This window comes from Vollenhovia emeryi, unplaced genomic scaffold, assembly GCF_000949405.1.
Source record: "Vollenhovia emeryi isolate VEMERY1.0 unplaced genomic scaffold, V.emery_V1.0 DF939165.1, whole genome shotgun sequence".
NCBI lineage: Eukaryota > Metazoa > Arthropoda > Insecta > Hymenoptera > Formicidae > Vollenhovia > Vollenhovia emeryi.
In genome coordinates this window covers 1,506,943-1,528,919 of record NW_011967201.1, presented here as the reverse complement: position 1 = coordinate 1,528,919, position 21,977 = coordinate 1,506,943, and the positions used below count along the sequence as shown (strand labels likewise).

General features: G+C 42.6%; 5 protein-coding genes and 1 long non-coding RNA gene across 8 annotated transcripts in view; 3 read left to right on the top strand and 3 right to left on the bottom strand.

Annotated features, from left to right (window-relative positions):
- The window catches only part of LOC105564438, a 14,070-nt gene extending 12,518 nt beyond the window's left edge, over window positions 1–1,552 (bottom strand). The window contains exon 1 of the long non-coding RNA XR_001009124.1: window positions 564–1,552. This is a non-coding gene — a long non-coding RNA (uncharacterized LOC105564438). The remainder of the gene's footprint in view (window positions 1–563) is intronic.
- Window positions 1–1,982, bottom strand: part of LOC105564439 — a 32,012-nt gene extending 30,030 nt beyond the window's left edge. Inside the window, exon 1 of the mRNA XM_012016795.1 lies at window positions 1,559–1,982. Coding sequence (XP_011872185.1) covers window positions 1,559–1,732 — 174 coding nt within the window. The 5' untranslated portion in view covers window positions 1,733–1,982. The remainder of the gene's footprint in view (window positions 1–1,558) is intronic.
- A 1,883-nt stretch (window positions 1,983–3,865) lies between these two features.
- LOC105564435 (uncharacterized protein C9orf78 homolog) lies at window positions 3,866–6,985 on the top strand. 2 transcript variants are annotated; one of them, XM_012016792.1, is made up of 6 exons: window positions 3,866–4,130; window positions 4,205–4,313; window positions 5,602–5,747; window positions 5,844–6,062; window positions 6,404–6,549; window positions 6,699–6,985. In XM_012016792.1, the coding sequence occupies exons 1-6, from the start codon at window positions 4,006–4,008 to the stop codon at window positions 6,857–6,859; spliced, it is 906 nt and encodes a 301-aa protein (XP_011872182.1). In that variant the 5' UTR covers window positions 3,866–4,005; the 3' UTR covers window positions 6,860–6,985. The 2 variants fall into 2 exon arrangements, with proteins under 2 accessions (XP_011872182.1, XP_011872183.1); XM_012016793.1 differs by having other exon boundaries at window positions 3,874–4,130; window positions 6,416–6,549.
- Window positions 6,986–9,013: 2,028 nt separating this feature from the next.
- LOC105564433 (flotillin-1) lies at window positions 9,014–13,741 on the top strand. Of its 2 annotated transcripts, XM_012016789.1 has the most exons (11): window positions 9,014–9,203; window positions 9,607–9,682; window positions 9,749–9,839; window positions 10,324–10,467; window positions 10,554–10,673; window positions 11,003–11,011; window positions 11,703–11,918; window positions 11,990–12,177; window positions 12,243–12,453; window positions 12,527–12,691; window positions 12,773–13,741. In XM_012016789.1, exons 1-11 carry the CDS (start codon window positions 9,152–9,154, stop codon window positions 12,788–12,790), a joined length of 1,290 nt encoding a protein of 429 aa, XP_011872179.1. In that variant the 5' UTR covers window positions 9,014–9,151; the 3' UTR covers window positions 12,791–13,741. The 2 variants fall into 2 exon arrangements, with proteins under 2 accessions (XP_011872179.1, XP_011872180.1); XM_012016790.1 differs by lacking the exon at window positions 11,003–11,011 and having other exon boundaries at window positions 9,015–9,203.
- Window positions 13,742–13,833: 92 nt separating this feature from the next.
- LOC105564434 (ADP,ATP carrier protein-like) lies at window positions 13,834–16,270 on the top strand. Its single transcript, XM_012016791.1, has 4 exons — window positions 13,834–14,420; window positions 14,497–14,755; window positions 15,123–15,354; window positions 15,633–16,270. Exons 1-4 carry the CDS (start codon window positions 14,267–14,269, stop codon window positions 15,903–15,905), a joined length of 918 nt encoding a protein of 305 aa, XP_011872181.1. The 5' UTR covers window positions 13,834–14,266; the 3' UTR covers window positions 15,906–16,270.
- A 246-nt stretch (window positions 16,271–16,516) lies between these two features.
- On the bottom strand, window positions 16,517–19,207 carry LOC105564432 (uncharacterized protein CG1161). Its single transcript, XM_012016788.1, has 5 exons — window positions 18,968–19,207; window positions 18,760–18,878; window positions 17,318–17,432; window positions 17,098–17,238; window positions 16,517–16,988 (listed from the first exon to the last, which is right to left on the bottom strand). The coding sequence occupies exons 1-5, from the start codon at window positions 19,028–19,030 to the stop codon at window positions 16,839–16,841; spliced, it is 588 nt and encodes a 195-aa protein (XP_011872178.1). The 5' UTR covers window positions 19,031–19,207; the 3' UTR covers window positions 16,517–16,838.
- Window positions 19,208–21,977: the final 2,770 nt, after the last annotated feature.

The window sequence follows — 21,977 nt, the reverse complement described above, 5'->3', positions numbered from 1 at the left end:
CGGCACAGCACTTTCTCGTAAGAGGAAAACGCGGTATTATACATTATATCGCATACTCTTCACAATTCTTAAAGTTTTCTTTTAAATTCTTAAGGTAAGTTTTAAGTTTACCTAAATTTAAAGTGTCCAAATTTACTTTTCATGTTACTTATTTTACTAAAGTAAAATTTTAAGGTTTTCTATATTGGGTATATTTTCCCAAGGGTACGACTACCCAGTGAGAAATGATTCGTCGAAACGATGTCGATTAGACATCGATTCGACACCGTTTTGACATCGATCGACGAGTCGTCTCTCGCTGGGTAAGACGACTGTCTTAAGCGTTTACAGATCGTTCTCTGCCATCGGCCTAAGCGAGTACAAAGCGGGTGGAGATTTTCGCGTCGATCCCTTTCCACTTATCGGCGATTCTCCGGAATGGGGCGACGAAGAGAACGGTACAATGAGGAGAGAAAAAGGGGAGAAACGTGGAGCCATTCTAATCTTGAATCTCCCTCGAGCTCATTTAATAATGAAATACGCCGCGCTGCCAATTGGCAACGCAAAGGCGGCACAGTACTTACAGGTGTTCGCAGCGATCGTCAAAGTAGATAAAAGCGTAGGCATCTTCGATTATGTCACGGTTTTGTGTAACTCGCGTGTATAAAAGAAAATGTATAATGCGTTCATTTGTCAGATTGTCAGCTCTCTGGCTCTTTAGCGGCTTGTAGCGCTACTTTACCAGAAATTGTTACATGGCGTTATAAAAATATACGTCTCTAAAGTTTCTAATAATAGATATTACGCGATAAGCGTCAAGTGTATCAAGCTAAGGCTGAAAATAGAGGAGCCGTCTCTGAGAAACCGACAATTCAGGAACAATTCAGGAAACGATCGACTTGACGGTCGCGTCGTGAGAGTAGAGTTGGCCACTGCTTTATCAGATCGTTGTTCTAGAGAATATAAATCATCGGATATCCATCTTTGCGTGACCTGACAAAAATTGCTGGTCATCGCAAAGAACCATCGATCACGCGTGTAATTCACCGATAAGCAAAGCTCCACTTGATTGTATGAGACTCATTGTCAGCTTCGACAGCTGCATCGGGAGTGCGCTCTTTATCAATTTGAAAATTCCACTCGACGCGAGGTGAAACTGCATTACACAACTCCTGCAAAACAATATCTCAAAATGCCAAGTCGCGAGAGATATCGTCGGACAAATGTCACAAACGACGCGGCCTGTTATTATCTTTTCCAGTCATTACGGAGTGATAAAAAGAGACTCCGGTCTCTCTCGGCCTCGCATATTTACATATCGTCATGCGACCCGCGTTGTTCTACCTCGCGGGAAAAAAGAAACGTTTCGGCGACCGGGAACGGCGGTTCATCCGCGACGAATCGATCGGACGACGCTCGAATTTGCTATCGGGACGAAATAGAAATATCCGTATGAAAGGTAGACGCGCGCGTGCCAGCCTCGTCGCGCCTAGTTGCGAGTATTCCGCGCCGCGAGAGCGGAACGGCAAGAGCGAGGACAGCGCGAGCGAAGAGATAGGAAAAGGCGAGCCGCGCTTACCAGCTGCACCAGCTTGAGGATACCGGGTATGGTCTTGAAGTAAGACACGTTGAGCCTGATGCCGGCGAGCGGATTCGGCTGGCCCGGCTCCGTCTTCACCGTCGGCACCTGCCGCGGATTGTTGCTGGCGTTGTTGCTGGAACCGTCCATGGTCACCACGGTCTCCGACATCATGTTACGCCGATCCGCGCCTGGCCGCTCGGGTTCACCACACACGCGCTTCACGCGGGTATCACGCTCTCGGTTCTCGCGCGGGCCTCCGCTCGCTCTCCGTCCGTCCCGGAGTGAAAGGCGAGTGCGGGGAGTAACAACACCTCAAGGGGGAAGCAAAATGGAGAACCGAGCCGAACCGGTACCGCGGGAGAGCCGATCGCGCCGGGACACCTGTTGTGTGTGCGTTCACCACGGCCCGCGCGCACCACGGAGGCCTTTACCACTGCGCACTACCTACGGTATCAACAGCGGAGCCGCTATTCTCCCACTGTCGGCTTTTGCCACGCTACGGCCGCTGCCCGCAGTGCCGGATCAGTCGACCGGCACCGTGGTGGATTCACGTTGAATTTACCGGACCACGTCTCCCCTCCCTGTAAATATCGTCGCGGTGAAAACGGGCGCTCGTTAACATTTGGGGAAAAAGCGCGTGGGAATAGCGGTGCTTCGATCGGCACGAGAGATCGAGGATAAAGAGGCCTTTTAAAAAAAGCAGGGTCTTTGAATCTTGTTCCTCAAGTCAAATGACACGTCACAATTTTGTGCTACGTGATCAAATTTTTAGGGTAAGTTCTTCCCTTCTGTCGCCTCTCTCTCTCTCTCTCTCTCTCTCTCTCTCTGTCTCTCTCTTTTCTTAAATACAGAAATATAACGTGTCTTTTAATTAAGAAAATACGATATTAAATTTGTAATACACATATGAAATACCATGTAATTGAAAAGAAGAAATAACTCGTTATTTTTTTTCTTACGGAAAAGAGACCGACATTATTCCCTACTTTTTTTCTGTGGCACACATTTTTATCGGGCAAATGGGTTATGGATTTTGAGAGAGAAAGAAGTCGCGTATGTTTTACACAATACTTCGCACCCTCGGCCGTTGTTAATCCGTCACTGATTCACCCCACTTCTCGTTCCTGCTTGCGGTAGTAGAAGCGCACATCCCCACATTCTGTGTATCTCTTACAATCTTTTCTGTTCCGCCGCTATCGTTGTACTTGTCACCTGAGCGCCGACATTCTTTTCTGTCAATTTCTCTTTTCAGCCTGAAAACATTCATATACGCGGTGTTCAGTGACGTTCATTCATTCCACAAATTAGAAATTACACAAAACTATTTTACGTTCTCAGATTCAAAGTAAAATTAACTATGTCTATTCTTGATTTTTTAGACGTAATGTGATATAATTTATACAAAATTATATTAAACATAATTAAATGAAATGATAATATTAAATTAGATTAAATGCATAATAATATAAAATAACATTTGTGTAACACGGTAAAATAATCTATGTATTAAATTTTACAAATATTATAAGCATTTTTCCAAATATTAAGCACATACTGAAGATAATCCAAAATATCTTCTACGCAAAATAATTCACGAAGTGCAACCGTCGTAGGAGAAAAGCACAAATTCCGTAGGATAAAAAGTATGAAATAAATAACAAAGCATGTTACAGTTTCTTTGCCGTCACCCGACGTCTTCTCGAGTCAATTACTTTTTTCTCGTTTCCCGTTTACAGCTCTTTTTATTACTTTTGACGCTCGTGGTAACGTGGTAAAAATTCACAAAAAAAAGCGGTTGATTAAAATCGCGAGCGCACTAATCACCAGAATAATAATCGCCCGGCATTGTGTGAAGCATTTCCGATGTTAATCGCGCACGCAGCACGCACTTTATTGTATTCAAACCGAAGAAACGGGCGCGAAGAAAAGTACGATCGCACGAAATTATGGGCACGCGCGATACCCGCGACACCTAGCGGGCCTAACGCAAGTGTTTATGTGAGACCGTGGCTGAAGCTACTATCTGAGAAATTCTACTATGGAGCTCACGATGCGTCACGTGATCGTAGAATAGAATGGATTCTCGCGCGAAGAACGTGTCACGTGACGTTATGTCAGCTGATACGTCGCATGCGCAGCTGGCGCGGAGCAGAACATCTTGCACTCTATCCCCGCATTTGTCGACTTTATCTCGCGTAATACTCCGGTGTTTTGTGTTCACATGATTTTTACGGTAAAATCCCCTTGATGTCTCGTTGCAGAAAAAAAAAGGAAGAGAAACTCTCGGTGACGATTTGCGTTCGCTTAGCGGAGACTCGAACCCGACATACTCGACCCCGCTCGATGGAGATTTATTGGCCGATGACAGCGACCGTGCGTCAACCCGCGTTAACCTGTCTCCTCCGGTTTTACTAGAAAGAGGATAGAGTTCAATTAATTAATTAATGATGGACAGCGGCGAGGACAAAGCACCTAACGTCCAGTTTAAGAAGAAGACGAAGAAATCGTTAAGGAAACGCGAAGCTCTCTCGGATGATAATAACAGCGAGGCGGAGGAGGTGTCTCTCAGGTAAAGGAGTGTGTGCATTCTATCTTAATATTAACGTAAAGAATTGATCGTGATCAGAACGAGACGCGTTTCAGGGAGAAGGTGGAGGAGATGAAGATCATTCGAAAGCTCCGCGAGAGACCGGCTGGTGTCGACGTCGTTGGTTTGGCCCTTGGAGAAAGCGTTGCGTCTGATGTCATGACGGTAGGACACGTGCCGTAAAATTAAGACCCGGCCATCTACAATGAGTTGTTAGTCGTTAGTCAGAGGTCGGAAGTATGTGTTGATCCTTTTCCTTTTTGGGCGGAACAAAAGGGACTGACATATGTGCTGATGCGTCGTCTACAATGTGTGCAGTAAGCCTGAAGTAGGAATAGGAGTAAGGAAATAAATCAATTTAACGCGTGGTCTACAATGGCAGTAGGAGTAGTGGATTAAGGCTGTAAGACGTCGGAGTAAGCCCATGTTTCCTATGTAATAGGTGTAGAGTAAGGCTGTAAGCAAAATGGTTCGATTCCATTTCGTGAATAATCCTTACTCTACGCCATTGTAGACACTCGGGCGTAAAGGGACTTTAATCCTACAGCCTATGGCTGATGGCAGAGAACAATCCGTAAACGTTTAAGACTGTCTCACAATCAGTCGTAGACGTAGGGCAAGGCAGAGAGAAACGTAAGCCATGAAAGGCTATTGTATACGACTTATGTTTCTCTCTGCCTTGCCCTACGTCTACGACTGAGGCAGTCTTAAGCGTTTACGGATTGTTCTCTGCCATCAGCCTATGTCTAACGCCTACTTCTTTAAGCCACTACCCCTACTGCTATTGTAGACCACGCGTTAAGGTCGGTCTACAATAAGGTTGTAAGCAGGTTTTAGCGCAGTAGCAGTGAGTCGTAAGAGACTGACTTCCGGTGTAGTAAGTCGTGACAGTAGTCGTAAGCGAAATAAACCAAATCCATTATACATCGTCTACAATGCATGAACTAGGCCTGGAGTAAGGAGTAGAAGTGAAGAAATAAATCAATTTTATTTCTTACTTCTACTTCAGCTCTTACGCTTACTCTTGGCGAATCGGAACGCCATCGGCCAGTGTTACAAATATTTTAAAAAGTATGCCAGCATTTCAGCTTCCTTACACCAAAAGCTAAAAGTTATGGTTCTCTCTTACTCCTTACTCCAAGTTTACCCCACGTATTGTAGACGACGCTTTATTTTTTATTCCTACTTCAGCTCTTACGCTTACTCTCGGCGAATCAGAACACCATCGGCCAGTGTAACCACATATTTTAAAAATTATACCAGTATTTTAGCTTCCTTACATCCAAAACTAAAGCTTATGGTTCTTTCTTACTCCTTACGCCAGGCTTACTCCACGCATTGTAGACGAGGCGGCATGTGACTTCTGACTAACGATTAACAATTCAATGTAGACCTGGCCTAAAACATAGCATGGGCGATGACATAATATGAAAGATGGTCTACGTTAATGTAGTCGGATCCGTTCAACATGAAGACGGGAGGAATGGTTAATATGGCAGCGCTGAAGAATACGAAACACAAGCCGACCGATGCGTACGAAACTGGCATTGGGACGCAGTTTAACGCGGAGACCAATAAACGCGACGAAGACGAGGAAATGTATGCGCCACCACGTTCGCGTCTTTCTGTTATATTTGTCGCTGCTACTTGATTTATGTGTTTTGTATCGCGAGCTCATACAATTATTCCTACCAGGGTCAAGTATATAGAAGAGGAATTGTCAAAGCGCAAGAGCAAAAATAGTGACGACGCGGCGAATAGCGCGAATAGTGACAAGGGATCGTACTGCTCGCCCGAGGAGGCGGCGTTGCGCGCGGTACCGGAGCATCTGAGGCAAAGCTCGGCCAATCGTAGCGAGGAAATGCTCTCGAATCAAATGCTCTCTGGTATACCGGAGGTTGATCTTGGCATAGAGTGAGTAGACTTGTAACAAAGAACGTACAGTCGCACTCTGATCTCTTTCGCAAGGTCGTATCTCGAGTTTACACAGTTTTCAGCTTTTCTGCTTAGACACGCATTCAGGACGAGAATAAGTGTTTAAACAGGAAACTCGGAAATTGCGTAAAATTGAGATACGACCTTGCGAAAGAGATCAGTCGAAATGTATCTCGCACGCAAGTACGAAGATGATTCCTCAAAGTTCGAAATTTGAAGAACGTACAATAACGATTCAACTTCGTCAAATCCATTTGTAGTATAGTTCTTAAAACTTTGTACTATTAGTTTTATGGTAGATATTTTCCCTGAGAGCGCAGTTCAATTTTCAGAGCCAAAATTCGTAACATCGAAGCTACCGAAGAGGCAAAGTTAAAACTTCTTTGGGACAGGCACAGAAAGAAGGATGGACCCTCGCAGTTCGTTCCTACCAACATGGCTGTAAATTTCGTGCAGCACAACAGATGTATGAGAATTTTATTCACTTAATTATTTTTCATAAATACATGTACATAAATCAACCAAGCTTAATTAGTGTGGCCGTCGTATACCTTTTATTTCCTTGCATTTAAATTCTTCGTGTTAAAAACTTTTTTTTATCTATTATAATTTCAGTTAACATAGAAGATTCAGATTTCCAAAAGTCGCAGCAGAATTCCGACAAGAAAAAATTGATTATCAAGGAGGATATTCGAGGAAAGCGAAAAGACAATGGCGAGAAGGCGACGGACGATTACCACTACGAGAGATTTAAGAAGCAATTTAGACGATTTTAAGACGGACTGTATCGTTAATTTATCGTGCTATTATACTTTTTGGATACACCTAAGCGTGATGGCTTCTTACATCAGATGTCTCTGTTCATTACAATTTAAAAGAAACAATACAATATTACGATGTAATTTTCATTCGCGTCATTCATGTCCCTCGAAAGGCTCGAAAGACGTATGTTCTAACGTCTTATTAGAATATATTTTTGATAGTCGACGATTTTTCGAAATATACGTAGGTCTGGATACCTTTTACCGAGATGTAGTCCGGAAACGTTTCGAATTTCTCAAGAATCTGGAAAAATATGTGTTCAAATATTGTACTAATAATGATTACTATTACCGTATAGTAGTAATTAATAATAATACTACGTTTGCATGCATGTCTTACCTAACAGATCCTCAGAAAATCCTAAAAATTCCAAACTATATTTTGGTGAAAGGTATCCAGAGTTGGAGTTTTACACACTTTTATACTATTACTATTATGTATGTATAGTAATACTGTTATACATACAATAACCTTATAGTAATAGCAGAAGAAAGATTATAAGATAGCAGGCTTTCAACACCCAAATTCAATCACAAATCCTTTTCCGCAACGATTACCCCATACAGTACACAAATGTCGAATCAACATCTCAGAAAGGTTTCATTACAACATTGCAATATTGCATCAATGTTACGAAATTTAGATTCAACGTTGAAAAGATAATGCAAAAACGTCTAATGTCCGCTAAATTGTAATGTCTTGTAAACGTTACAATTCAACATTCAGGAAACATTGTTAAATTATATTGAGTTAACATTGGTCGCGTTTAGCAGAACATTTTTCTACAACTGTTGGAAGTGCTGGAATTGGATTATTCCTCTAAAATAATAATCCAATCTTAGTTCAGAAAATTTCTGACCGTGGCACAAAAAAAATATATATATACATTTCATAATTATACATTTTTCAAGTATCTATTCGACTGTCAGAAAATAATAATTTGTTCAAGATTGTTTTAACGTTGCGGCAACATAAAGAATCAATATACAAACACTAATAACCTAGATTCAACGTAGAAGAGATATTTATACTTCAACACTGCAACGTTTCAGCAACATTAATTTAACTTTCTGTGCTATATGGGTACACGATCTAACAATCAATTTTCCACTGAACAGATTTCGCTCCAAGGACAATAAATTTATAGTGGGATCAACTGATGATGCCTATTAATTTAGCAGAAACCCCGCTATCCCATACTAGGATCCCATCCCATAATAGGGGACTCTATTATATTATCGTAATTAATACTACTTGTAGTATTATTTATCACTATACATATAACAGTAGTTTAATTATTAAATTAAATTAATTATTATTAAAATTTTAATAATACAGAAAATTTTTAATTGCCAGATACGGTCAATAAAAATCACTGATGTTGTTAATTACTGCTGGCGACTTTTAAGAATATTCTCATTGCTTAATTATTGTTTTATTGCATCGGCTTCAAAACAACATTACTTGGGTGTTCAAAATGCGCGAATTTAACATGTTTGGCCATATTTGCGATATTATGCATAGGCGGTTAATGGTACAGTTTTAAATGTGCATTTAATGCGGGACGAATACGTGCACTAAATGCGGATTTAAATGTGCATTTAAAGCACATTACACGCGCATTGGCGCTCCTTGGGTATTATAGTAACAGTACATTTATAATTACTATTCTATAATTATAATGTACTGCACACTGTTACACGTTGCTTTCACTAAACGCGCCTATGCTTAAATCCCTTTGATCTTCAAGTGTTTGACATCTGGAACATGTCAAACGGGCGTGTCTCCGAAAGTTGCTCCTAGAAGCTGCGGCAGCCGACGAGTTACCTAAACGCCGCGTGCAAGCGACTGCCCCCCGAGATACGCGACACAAGAGCCTCCAGTTTCAAGCTCGAATTAAATCCCGACGTGCTGGAGGAACAATTGCCCCTCTGCTCTCGCTCCGAGGGCTTGGAGCTTGGCGAGCGACGGACGTAATGTAAAAGCCTCTTTCAAAGTGTCAACTTAAACTAATAAGCCAAGGTCTCCCTGCCTCGCTCATGCGCCCTGCGTTCTGGACCAGCCTCGGGAGGGAGGAGGCGAACGCCGGCGGCCAGGGGGGAAGAGGAAGAGGGAGCGGGAGGGGAGGAATTTGTGCTATCGCTCCGTTGTAAGTGTACACTACGAGGGGCACGTCGACGTCAATCGACTGCTCGAAGCCCACGGTCCTCACCGCACAGTGGCCGCCGTTACGTTGACGTGTAATTATGAGTTGTGGATTCGTCACCTGCGGCCCGAACGAGGCTCTCGTCGTCTCAGGTAATCGAGCGCGGAGCCGTCTCTCCTCGCAGCCCCCCGAGTAGCTCCGTTCATCCGCGTAATATCTCGCCCGCGCAATTTCCCTCGGAATTTAATTGCGCTCGCGAAGGGAGAGAGAGGAAAAAAAACATGGGAGAGCCCTCGGATCTCCTAGATAATTGATCCGCGGGACGAGGGCGGTGGGGAAGCGCGGGATCGATCAGCAACAACCGCACCTATCTCGTACCTCGGATCGCGTTAGAATCGCGGTAGATTAGGTGCCCGCTGCACGCGGAATAATGGAGTAATGCGCCGCACTCGAGTCTCCCACCTGTTATTAATTTCACGTACCGTAATCCCCCCCCCCTCCTCCCTCGCGCAGGTTATTCTTGATATTTTCTTACCTCGCGCCAACTTGTTCCAGGATGCTGCTACAGCAAACCTCTTCTGGTGCCTGGAGGCCGGGTGTTCGTCTGGCCCCTCGTGCAACAAGTACAAAAGTGCGTGTCGTGCGTGATTAACGCGGCGAATTAATTCCTCGACTTACGCGCGTCTTGTTCTTACAGGATTTCTCTCAACACGATGACACTGCAGGTCGAGAGCCCGACGGTGTACACCTGCCAGGGAGTCCCGATATCTGTAACAGGCATAGCGCAGGTAGTCGAGAAAGAGTTGTCTCTTACATTGCGTCTATTATGTCAAGATGTTACATATATTTGTCACAGTTGTATGTAATAAGATTGACATACGATCCGTATTAGATCTGAAATGATTCGTATAATAACAAAAAGTATAAAGGCGTAAGTTGTAGAGCCAACGCAGGGGATGCTGCAAGTGTTGTCGGCAATATTTATACCTGAGAAGTAAACTACACAACTATCGATTTCATCTCAACTGCTCTAATTATTTATTTTACAACGGTAAATGCCCGCAGAATGAACGAAGGATCTTTTCAAACGAGTTTTAGAAAGATATTATTTAAAAAAAACACGTCATAGAACTTTGGTAAATGTTAGTTGACTTCTCAGATACAAATACATTTATTGTTAAAAAATTTTGAGGGCTTTGCTAGCGCGTTATAAACGAGATTTAACGAGCTGCACATTACGTATTGTATCGTAAAATATCGTACCTGCTGCAGGTGAAGATTCAAGGGCAAAATGAGGAAATGTTATCCACCGCGTGCGAGCAGTTTCTCGGGAAATCCGAAGATGAGATACACAACATAGCTCTGGTCACTCTAGAGGGACATCAACGAGCCATAATGGGCAGTATGACTGTAGAGGTGAGCGGAACTTGAGCATAGAGTCGCCTCGAATTTATTAAGAGTCACAGTTTAGACTCACCAGTTGGACCTATCCTTTGTCGCAGGAAATTTACAAGGATCGTAAAAAGTTTAGCAAGGAAGTCTTTGAGGTGGCGAGCAGCGATCTAGTCAATATGGGCATTACTGTCGTGTCATACACTCTGAAAGATATTAGAGACGAGGAAGTAAGTTTACCGCAGTTTCTGTACAAAAAACAGATTTCTGATATATATATATATATATAAAAACACACAAATATATATAAGTCAACCGCGTGAACATTCCAAATCAATAACTCTAGCAGTAACATGTACAAATTGAATTACTAAAGTGTACATAGTGTACATACGAGTGTATATACGGAGATATTCAAAAGTCCCCCTTTAAACGATTCAATAATGTTCATTAATAATATCGATACGTGAGTATGAATCTTTAAATAATTAACTACATCTATATAACTACATCTTGTATGTTGTACATATTGAATACATTTTTGTTTTGCTACTTGCAGGGGGCAAAGGTACGTTCAAATTTAACTTTATCACTGTTGTATCTAATGTCACAGCGCACACCGCTATGTCATTCTAATATTATCGTCGTCTACGGATTCTACAGAAACAAACATTCTTATTGCTTTTTGTAACAACACAATTGTGCACACTCACCACTGATTCGATGCCGAAGTATCTTTAAGTAGCAAGATATGAAGATACTGCTGATTCGTTTCATCTCTTTAACAAAAATATATGTATAGAGGAAAGACCTCTATTATGAGATAGGATTCTAATATGAGATGGTAGGTTTTCGACGAATCTTTTTTCGCGACGATTACACGATCGAACAATCAATTTTCCACTAAACAGATTTCACTCCAAGGGCAATAAATTCATGGTGGAACCAACAGACGATGCCTATTAATTTAGCAGAAACTCCGCTGTCTCATATTAGGAGCGTCTTACCATATAAAATGTCTTACCATATGTGTGACCGCTTTATGCTATTACAACTTGCAAGTATCTTCAACTTTTTCTATTTGAAAATATTTTGACATTGTGAATTGGAGCTACAAAACGTATAAATTATATATGTTGCCTTGTTACATCGCTCAGACATCGCTTACATAAATGCTAAAATCATTTGTTACTCATTGTACTATTGTGAGAAACTTTACCACGTTGTGCAACAATGTTATGAGAATATATTATTTATAGGGTTATTTGCAAGCACTTGGTATGGCACGTACAGCAGAAGTGAAGAGAGACGCTAGAATAGGCGAAGCGGAGGCTCGCAGAGACGCTCAAATTAGGGAAGCTATTGCCGAGGAGCAGAGAATGGCCGCGCGTTTCCTAAATGATACGGATATCGCAAAAGCGCAGCGTGATTTCGAGTTGAAGAAGGCTGCTTACGATGTCGAGGTCCAAACTAAAGTAAGAAGACTTTTAATGCTTCCCACGATACGCTCCAGGAACAATTTTTTAATCGCAGATATCGCTTACAGAAAGCTGAAGCAGAAATGGCATTTGAGTTGCAAGCGGCAAAGACCAAACAGAGGATTATGGAGGAGCAGATGCAAGTGAAGGTTGTGGAGCGCAGTCAGGAGATCGCCGTGCAGGAGCAGGAGATGATGAGACGCGAGAGAGAATTAGAGGCCACTGTACGACGCCCCGCTGACGCGGAAAAATACCGGTATTCGATAATGCTTGCGAATCGAGGCTCCTGTCGCGCTCCTCGACTAAAGATTTGACTTTCAGATTAGAGAAAATGGCCGAGGCAAATAAGTTGCGCCTCGTTATGGAGGCTGAAGCCGAGGCTGAAGCTATTAAGATTCGCGGTGAGGCGGAAGCCTTCGCCATCGAGGCGAAAGCTAAGGCGGAGGCAGAACAGATGGCGAAGAAAGCTGCGGCATGGAGCGAATACAAGAGCGCAGCCATGATAGACATGTTGCTCGATACGCTTCCGAAGGTACGTCGATTCGTGGCGAAAGTTTTCAAAGCAGGCTGATAATCGTAAATATTTCAACTTCAACTCGCCGTAGGTTGCCGCCGAAGTGGCCGCTCCTCTGTCTCAAGCAAAAAAGATAACCATGGTTTCCAGCGGTAATGGCACTATCGGCGCTGAGAAACTAACCGAGGAAGTTTTTAATATTGTACAGCGTGTTCCAGATCTTGTTAAAAATTTGACCGGCGTAGACATTGCGAAGGTACGCATAAAAACCTTGCGACCGTCTGCGTCGTAGAAATTGAAGCGGCACCAGTAACTTTATCGCATTTTCCCTTTTCAGTCGGTTCACGCAGCGTAAATGGGCGGCATGAAAGACAGTCGAATGTTTTTCCAGGTCATGTGTTCTTCAATGTACATTCACGAGAAGTACTCGGCGGATCCCTTCGTTATGTATTTGCTTTAAATATCTTGCTCTGTAGTGTGGGCCAAGTGTAATTGAACGTCGGAACTTCCTGTATTACGAAAATTCAACACTTTCACTGCCATTCTATATAGCATCTGTCCAAAAAGAAAACACGCGTGTATACGGTTTTAAATTGACGCATTACTTTCGGTTTCGAGAGTCAACAAGTGTAAATGATTCGATAATATTGTGGCATTTTAAGAATACAAGTACTTTAGCACAAGGAATTTCCGTTATCTGTTCATTCCAATAATTTTTTACTAATCCAGACAGTGAAAGTGTGGTAATAACATTACTTTCGCTTATTACTGATATTATTTTTATACCAGTCGACTTTTAATTAAGATCTTACTAACTGCTTAGTATATTTTCCTAACTCGATGTATTTTTAAATAAAAAAAAAACAATGTGTGCGTTCTCTGTCGAATCTCACGAGGGGGTGGCCGATTATGCCGGCACCCCCCGTTTATCTACAATTCTATGCCAATATGTGCCGAATGCAATTTCTCCAAATGTTCTATTACATATTTATCATACAAATACAATTATCAAGCATCCGTTTAGATCTGTTAGAGAGTGAAAATATTTGATGTTTCTCAACATCGCACTTAATATCGTTCAACATAAAGAGATCTTTCTTCTAGTCCTCGATATAAATTTATATACATATAACTTTTGGCGTGAGCGTTCTATTTTCTGTATCTGTACAAGATAAAAAGGACAAAAAAATAAGTAATATATTTTATCCCACGTTTATATATATATGAAAGTCATAGAGATCACTGTGATCCGATCATTTATATGAATCATAGCTGTAACTTTTGAATAAAAGCTTCTGACACCACACACATTTGCGTGACCGATATGAAACTTTAAACAAGCACGTATATCTGACTTTGTGTAAAGCAACGACACGAGTAAATGTTACGAGCGCAATTCGTAAATTTTGTTCTAATTTCGCGATCACGATTTTTTAATAATTGTTAATCGTTTCAGGCCCGGTTGCAGCAGCGTCACGTGATTTTAATTTAATTCGCTCCTTTCTGAGGAAAATAGAAAGAGAGGAAGAGTGAATTAAGCTAAAGTTAAGCGGGGAATTGGTGCAACCGAGCCTTAGGGAACTTTCGGAAGAAGCGATCCTCCGATTATTTCAAGCGATGCATCTTGTAGGCCGAAAACAAGTGACTCGTAGCATAGTAGATCTGAACGTTACGTCTGACACCTTTGACAGATAGCGCGAAGATATTTCGTTATTAGCGTAAGATACGCGATTGAAAGTATGCAAACGTCGCGCTGCCTCGACGCGATCCGCACGACGGACTGTTAATTTCTTGGAATCTGTCGATCTTGGCGGCCCGCTTCCCGCGAGAGATGGACGCGTACACATCTTTTCTCGTCGACTTCCTGGCGGGCGGTCTGTCCGCGGCGATCGCGAAGACAGCGGTCGCCCCTCTGGAGAGGGTGAAACTGTTGCTGCAGGTGCAGCACACCTCGAGGCAGATTAGACCCGAGCAGCAGTACAAGGGTACGTTAGAGCGATTCGCTTCGACACAAGAGAGTCTCCATTTAGCGTCTCAGTCTTTCACTCGTTGAAATTTCAGGTATGATAGACGCGCTCGTTCGTATACCCCGGGAAACGGGCTTTCTCAGTTTCTACCGGGGCAACCTCGCCAACGTTATTCGATACTTTCCGACTCAGGCGCTCAATTTTGCGTTCAAAGACAAATTTAAGGCGATCTTCCTGGGAGACGTGCCGCCGGATGCCTTCTGGCGACAGTTCGCTGGAAATCTCGCGGCCGGCGGTGCCGCTGGCGCGACGTCGCTCTTATTCGTTTATCCGCTCGACTTCGCTCGCACCAGGTACATCCTCCGTACGCGTTACAAACCTTAACGTAAGGTGTTTTACAAATGAAAAGTATAAGAAGCTAACGTGGTACAGCTTGAACGTTACATTTCGGAGCAGTCTGCATTGTTCCAATAACTTTTACTAATGCAGACAGCGAAAGTGTGGTATAACATTCGTTTATTACTGATATTAATTTTATACCAATCGATCTTTAATTGGGATCTTACAAACTGCTTAGTATATTTCCCTAACTCGATGTATTTTTAAATAAAAAATAAACACTTGTGCGTTCTGACGAATCTCTCGAGGGGGCCGATCATGGTCCCCCCCTGTTTATCTACAATTCCATGCTGAATGCAAGACAGCAGTCTGGTCTTTCAGATTGGCCGCTGACGTCGGGAGGGGCGAGAAACGGGAATTTCAGGGTATAAGAGACTGCATAGTGAAGATCTTCAAATCGGACGGATTTCTCGGGCTGTATCGCGGCTTCAGCGTCAGCGTGCAGGGAATCGTCATATACCGCGCGACGTACTTCGGATTTTACGACACCATGACGGGTATGCTGTCCGATCCGAAGAGCACGCCGTTGTACATGAATTTTATAATCGCCGAGGTACAGACCTATCCCTTCTATAGGCTGATGGCAGGGAACGATCCGCAAACGCTTAAGACTGTCTTCGTCGTAGACGTAAGGCAAGGCAGAGAAAAATGTCAGTAGTGAAAGGCTATTGTATACGACCTGCGTTCTTCTCTGCCTTGCCTTACGTCTACGACGAAGACAGTCTTAAGCGTTTGCGGATCGTTCTCTACCATCAGTCTTACATGTAAAGAATAACAATAAAGCGATGGATACGATAATTTTGTTATTACGCAAGTTGCCATCCTTTGCAGATAGTGACGACGCTGGCGGGTATCGTGTCCTATCCTTTCGACACGGTTCGCAGACGAATGATGATGCAGTCGGGGCGAAGCAAGGCCGACATGATGTACAAAAATACGCTGGACTGTTGGATAAAGGTGACGAGAAACGAGGGTACCGGGGCTTTCTTCAAGGGCGCGTTCTCTAACGTTCTCCGCGGCACCGGCGGTGCTCTCGTCTTAACGTTATACGACAGGATCAAAGATTCGCTTGAGAGGGTAATCTTGAAAGGTGAAAAACCTTAGGAATTCAGTTTCCTGCCGCAGCACACAAGAGTTCGTCTTATAAAGTACATGCGATTGAGAGGCGTTCGGGATTTATACGTAATCGTCTAAAGACTTTCATCTAAGTGCAATAATAAATAATATTATTGAGAAGAACTTTATCAAAAATACAGAGAAAAGATAATCTCTGTTTTACCATTGGTTTTCACAGCTTCGGGGCCGCTTTTGAGAAAACTGTTTTGATATCGTGGCGTCGAAATTATCGAATCTTTCCCTAAATTAGTCCTATGGTCGCGTATAATCTAATAGTGAATCTGGTTGCTCGCACTAGTGCGCACTGAGGCTCGTCTACAGTCAAATCTTATATTTAAAGATCATTTTAAATATCTCTTGAAAAACTTCTTAGCCAGTAAAATGATCCGTACAAAGCACCTTTTGGTTAAATATTCTTTGAACATGTATTTAAGACAAAGTTAAATATAAGAATTGACTCTTAACTAGTGCAAGCAACCGAATTCGCTACAAGAAAACGTTCTTCTTACTTTCATATAAGGTAATATAATGAGTATTGACCAGAAATAATTATTCGCAGATACCTCCAATAAAACTTCGCATGCCGCAGTACGCGCGATTAATGTATGCTTAATACTTTATTATTCAATTGCACTATAATCACAGAAAAAATTGTAAAATCTCCGAATATATAATTTTCGCTCAACATCAGCCGTACTCCGTCGGATAGAATTTTACGAAAATAAATAATCGCGAAGATACAGTCGCTGGCGCTTAATGTTACTTTATTACTGCAATATATTATACTTTATCGATACAAACTATTCGCGGGAGGCTTGCTCCGAAAGGATCGAACAAATTCGTCGTCGCAACTAGAAGTATTCCGTGTCTTTGATATTTTTTTTACATACTTAGGGGAGGGAGGGGAACAAAACGTGCAGCTTAGTTCAGCATGGTGTGACGATCGTAAATATTCCGCCTCTGCTCCCGGACCTGTCGTTTCCACTTGTCCTGCTGGTGTCCGACGCGATTCAAAACGTTACCCCTCTCCCCCATCGGATGAGACGTTCCGGGCGCAAGAGACGAGTCGTCCTGCGTGACAAAGGAAGGGAGGAACTTGAAACGATCGGCGCACTTGATCGTTAAACGTTTCATACGCGTGGACGTTGATAAAAAAGAAACTATTGGGTGACGTATTTACCTCCTCGTTATTATGCTCGTGATAACCAATGTTTGCCGACGCCTTGTGTATCCGTTTGTTAAGCAACGGGTCCAGGCAAATTAGGAATAACATATAAATTACTAACAACGAGATAACCCATATAACTATTATCACCACGATCTGCAACAGAAATTGTCCCGTCACGCTAGAGGATCTACGCTGTGGCGACACGAGGTCCGCAGATGAGGGGGTGAGCTACCTTAATAATAGTCGTGTTCCTGTTCTCATATTTGCAGTCGCATCGAGAGCAAAACACCTCCTCCTTGCCCTTTATCTGTTCGCCAACCTTCGGCAGGACGACGTTCTCGCACTTGCTGCAAATTACACGCGTATCAGGTCTAATATACAATGTGCTTTTCGAATCTAGAAACATTACATTTTATGTAAACAATTTGCTGGAAACATTTGTCCACGACGTACAACTGTACGATGAGCGATACAGAGTTTGTCAACTTGCGCAAATAGTCTTTCAACATACTTCCCGACTACAAAGGAGAATAATAAACTTTCAAGTAAGACCACTATCTTAAACTAAGTATATGTGAATCTGCTGACGATACTAATTCCAGGTATAAGATAATCTGCGTTATGCCCGAAAAAGAAATCGGCGCGTAGAACTAATGTCCCTGATGGAAAAATTTTGCTAAAAATGTAATGAAATTGATGAAAAGTGAAATGAAAGTTATTGGAAACTTGTTGAAACCATTTCAAAATAAATCATAAGTTTCGTTATGAAATTCAATGAAATACTGTGAAATTAGATGAAAGTTAATTAATATTACTAAAAATTAGTGAAACAATTTTAGAAATGTTGTATATTATGAAATTTGCAGAATTTAACTGAAAATAAATTTTTTAACGAAAAATTGCTGAAATGATAATGAAATTGGGTCAATTGCAAGAGATTTTCAACCAAATTTCAGCAAATTTCATTACGTTTTCAGCAAAATTTTTCCATCAGGGGTGGTAAGAAACGGTATATAGATTCACGATTTTCAGAAAGATTTAAGATTTACAAGTTGGGCTACCTACATCTTGCCTTGTGACCCACAAAGTAGAATGTTTCTAGGCTCACAGAGCACACCGTAGATCAGGCTTTAGCTAAAAACATTCTGTTTTGTGCAAGCAAATCAAAAGGCCTGTTCTTTATTACTGCACTACTGAACTAGTGCAATAAGTTAAAATGAAACAAATAGATTACCTCTCATTTCAACTCATTGCACCAGTGTGCACTAGTTCAGGAGTGCAGCAATAAAGAACAGACCCAATATGCTCAAAAAATTTCTGAACATAATTGTACGGTGCACAATGTATAATTTGTCTACTCGCACACTTTTTAATTACATTTGCCGACTACAAAATAAAATGTTTTTACACGCAAAAAGCACACTGTAGATCGGGATTTGCAATAGACTGGCAACAGCTACGAGTCAAATAACAATGCCAATCGTAACGCGAGTACGTAAAATATGTGGGAGAGCCATTTTACGATAATTCCAAAACTCGCAGAACCGCTTTACTTATGCAGAGGCTCGCGCGAGCCTCGAGTACAAACGCGTCGAATTTAATCATAACGAATCAATTGACGAAACAACGGGGGATGTTTCTCGTCCTCGAGATATTCTTTCCTCGCAGAATTACCATTGCAACGGTGGAACGTTTATGATGTACGTGAGACGCTCCATGGACGACTGCGTCGTGTTGATGACAGACGAGAGGCTCGGGCAGATGCACTTGCATCTCTTGTCGTCGTACTGCGCCTGGAATCAGTCGCGGTCGCCGATTACGAAAAATACCCGCCGATCTCCGGCCGAGACGGTACAATTGCGTCGCGAGAACGCGTTCTAACCTCGGACAGCTGCGACAGGCAGGCGATAACGATTATCGCGACGGGAAGAATGTACCTCAACATCGTGCTCCTCTCATTAGTGCACGCAAAAGGAGAACATCAAACTCCGCGGATCCTCAGTCGTGCACGGTTACGCGTGATCAGCGACGCACGGGACCCTCGGCCTGGACATAACGCACCACCGAGTTGTCAAACACAGGTCACGTTCATTTCACCAAGGGGGGGTCCGAGTCAGGGGTACCAAAGCAGGAGGTCCAAACCACGGAGTCTGAAATTCCCTCTTGTGAATTTGCGATTTTAGCGCCGTCTGGCGATAAATCTCGGGCACGACCATGAATCTTTTCCTTTAGCGTGAACTCGTGTGAAAAGCGCAAAGTGTCAATGGCCGCGTTCAGCAGACACAACTATTGAGTGAGCGCTCAGTATGATTGGTTAACACTTTTAGATCCTTAATATGATTGGCTGGATCTAAAAGTATTAACCAATCATACTGAGCGCTCACTCAACAGTTGTGTCTGCTGAACGCGGCCATTGATGAATTCAACATTCGTCAATAAAATATCAAAAATAGTCAGAAATTAATTAAATTTTGTTTTCTTTGAAACTCGCTGACGAACTTACGACGTACGATTTAATTCGCGCGTACTCGTATGTAATAAATAAATGAATTTTCTGCCGGATAAAAAGAGTCAACCATATTTAATTTTTCGTAATCATTCTCATATAAAATGTGTACTTACGTTTCGCGGTATTATTGACCAAACCCCGTGGAATGATTGACGAGACTTCGTGGCACTTTGGTAACATATCTCAGCATTAATCACACGCGACAGGAAAATAAGGAAACACAAAAAATATACGATTATTGAGATACAATTGTCCGAAAATAATTGAAAATTTAATGTCGCGCATGTATTTCCATTTATAAATTACGTGAAAAGTACATAAACTGGTAGCATTGTCAAATCACCCATAAATGCTAGTTAAAGCTTCAATATTTCGTGTATTATTTCGCGCTTTCAATCTAGATGAATATCACGCGTAATTGGAAGAGAAAATGCGAGGAATTGCATATATAAACTATTAGTTTTGCTACATCCACGAGCGATAATACCTCTTTTAACAATCGAACTCGAGTGAATCTCTCATACGTTGTGCTTTAAAATTTTCGTCGGTTCAAGTTAAACATTTATCGCATTCAAATCAAAAGCGCAAGGTAATACGCGAATCGTCGGGTAAAATGATAACAAAAAATTACAATATCTCGATCGCTTGCCAAGAAATAATCTCTCTAACATTATTACTTATAAAATAGCGTATAACATAAAGTTTCACATAACATTAACATAACATTAAGACCTTTTAAAGCGATCACAGCGACCAACCGTTACCCACGCAAAATGATAGCCGTTTATCTGTAAAAATCAACGGAGCAGGTACGGCGTATCTTTCATTATTCGTTCAAAATTGTTATCATGTTTTTCAACCCCGCGCCGCTCGGTAATTGTTTACGTCGAGCCGCCGCGCCGCCGGCGACCGCCGCGCGGTCAGAGGACGTTCGCTCTTCGCAGTAGCGCTCGAGCCGCCGGGACGTACGCCACGGGGCGATGTGCGCCATCATATTCCGCGTAATTACGCGACTTTTTCGTTCCTCGGGAGAGAGAAACTTGCCGTTTCCTCTATTCGAAATACATCGCGTTGTGGACGTGATTCGCGCAGTGCCGCAGCAGCAGCGCCGCGCAGTAGCTGCCGGGAACGACGCCATGTTAATCCATTCGAGGAGCGCCGTGGACACGCAGTGAATCGGTTTCGTGTGTCGGTCGACGCGTTTTACGGTACGCACAAGTGCGGTAACATTGTTCAGCTCGACAATCGTACGACGTAGACTCGATCCTCGCGAATGGTAATCCATCGAGACGCGTAAATGTGGAAAATCCCGGCCGAAATGTCACGCGCGGTCGGCGTCGCTACGGCGCCGTCGTATTCTCGGGCGCCAGGAGTGCACCGAGTTGTTCAACTTTGATTCGTGTCTCCTCGCGCGTGCAGTGATATTCGAGTTTTCCACGCGTGATGTGCTGCGAGAGAAGTGTTCGCGCGATATCGCCCTGTCGAACGCACGCATTCGGTTCCCGTTTTCGCGACGCGCGTCAAGTTAGCCTCGCGCATCTCCGCGAGTCCTTCCCGCCGGAATGCTCTCGTCGTTTCGCGCGATGCCATCTCGCCAGATTCGGCTCGTGTTTCCGCGCGCGATTGTTTCTCGTTCTCGCTGCAGTGACGTCCGCGTCGGTTAACACCGGGAGTGAGTGTTGTGCGTTCTTCGGTAATCGTCTTTTCTTTCGCGAGTGTCGCGTTGTGCCAGTGCGAGACGGAGGAGTCTGAGAGGAGGCGGCAGTCTAGGAGACATCGGGCAGCGGCGGAGCAACTCTATGGTGAATACGATTGTTTGTGCATTATTCTCGCGTTAACGTTCATTTCGCGGATTGTTTTACTCTGTCTGTCCGTTTAGTCGCCCGTTTGAATTATTCGCAAGAGAACCCGCTGATTTGTACGTATGTTCCCTATTATGAGACAACCCTAATAGCACAGAAATATTTTAAAAGATTCAATATATTTTAAAATATTTATAAAGTATTGTAAAACGATTTTAAAATATATTTAAAATATTTCTGTGCTATTAGGGAAGTTCCTAATATGAGATAGCAGAATTTCCGTTAAATTAACAAGCATCATCTATTGGTTCCACCGTGAATTTATTACTCTTGAAAGTGAAATCTGTTTTTTTTTTAGTGGAAAATTCATTGTTAGATCGTATAATCATCGCGAAAAAAGATTTGTGGTTGAACTTCAACGTTAAAAACCTGCTATCTCGCATTAAAAGCCTATCTCATAATAGGGGACTTTCCTCTATAAATCGTGGGTACTCGTAATAATACATCTCTGAATTATGACGGGCGAGAGCGAGTCGCATTGCGAGCCCTTGGAAATATGCATGTTATATCTGCATGTTATA

What these genes read in the sequence shown, in the direction of transcription:
- LOC105564435 (XM_012016792.1), top strand. Translation starts at nt 4,006, where the DNA reads ATGATGGACAGCGGCGAGGACAAAGCACCTAACGTCCAGTTTAAGAAG. An exon ending in CGCGACGAAGACGAGGAAAT is followed by an intron (nt 5,748 to 5,843) that starts GTATGCGCCACC and finishes TATTCCTACCAG; the next exon opens with GGTCAAGTATATAGAAGAGG. An exon ending in GAGGTTGATCTTGGCATAGA is followed by an intron (nt 6,063 to 6,403) that starts GTGAGTAGACTT and finishes CTGAGAGCGCAG; the next exon opens with TTCAATTTTCAGAGCCAAAA.
- LOC105564433 (XM_012016789.1), top strand. Translation starts at nt 9,152, where the DNA reads ATGAGTTGTGGATTCGTCACCTGCGGCCCGAACGAGGCTCTCGTCGTC. An exon ending in CTCGTGCAACAAGTACAAAA is followed by an intron (nt 9,683 to 9,748) that starts GTGCGTGTCGTG and finishes TTGTTCTTACAG; the next exon opens with GATTTCTCTCAACACGATGA. An exon ending in ATGTCGAGGTCCAAACTAAA is followed by an intron (nt 11,919 to 11,989) that starts GTAAGAAGACTT and finishes TATCGCTTACAG; the next exon opens with AAAGCTGAAGCAGAAATGGC.
- LOC105564434 (XM_012016791.1), top strand. Translation starts at nt 14,267, where the DNA reads ATGGACGCGTACACATCTTTTCTCGTCGACTTCCTGGCGGGCGGTCTG. An exon ending in ACCCGAGCAGCAGTACAAGG is followed by an intron (nt 14,421 to 14,496) that starts GTACGTTAGAGC and finishes TTGAAATTTCAG; the next exon opens with GTATGATAGACGCGCTCGTT. An exon ending in TGAATTTTATAATCGCCGAG is followed by an intron (nt 15,355 to 15,632) that starts GTACAGACCTAT and finishes CATCCTTTGCAG; the next exon opens with ATAGTGACGACGCTGGCGGG.
- LOC105564432 (XM_012016788.1), bottom strand. Translation starts at nt 19,030, where the DNA reads ATGTTGAGGTACATTCTTCCCGTCGCGATAATCGTTATCGCCTGCCTG. An exon ending in GCCTGTCGCAGCTGTCCGAG is followed by an intron (nt 18,879 to 18,967) that starts GTTAGAACGCGT and finishes GACTGATTCCAG; the next exon opens with GCGCAGTACGACGACAAGAG. An exon ending in GGAACACGACTATTATTAAG is followed by an intron (nt 17,239 to 17,317) that starts GTAGCTCACCCC and finishes TTTCTGTTGCAG; the next exon opens with ATCGTGGTGATAATAGTTAT.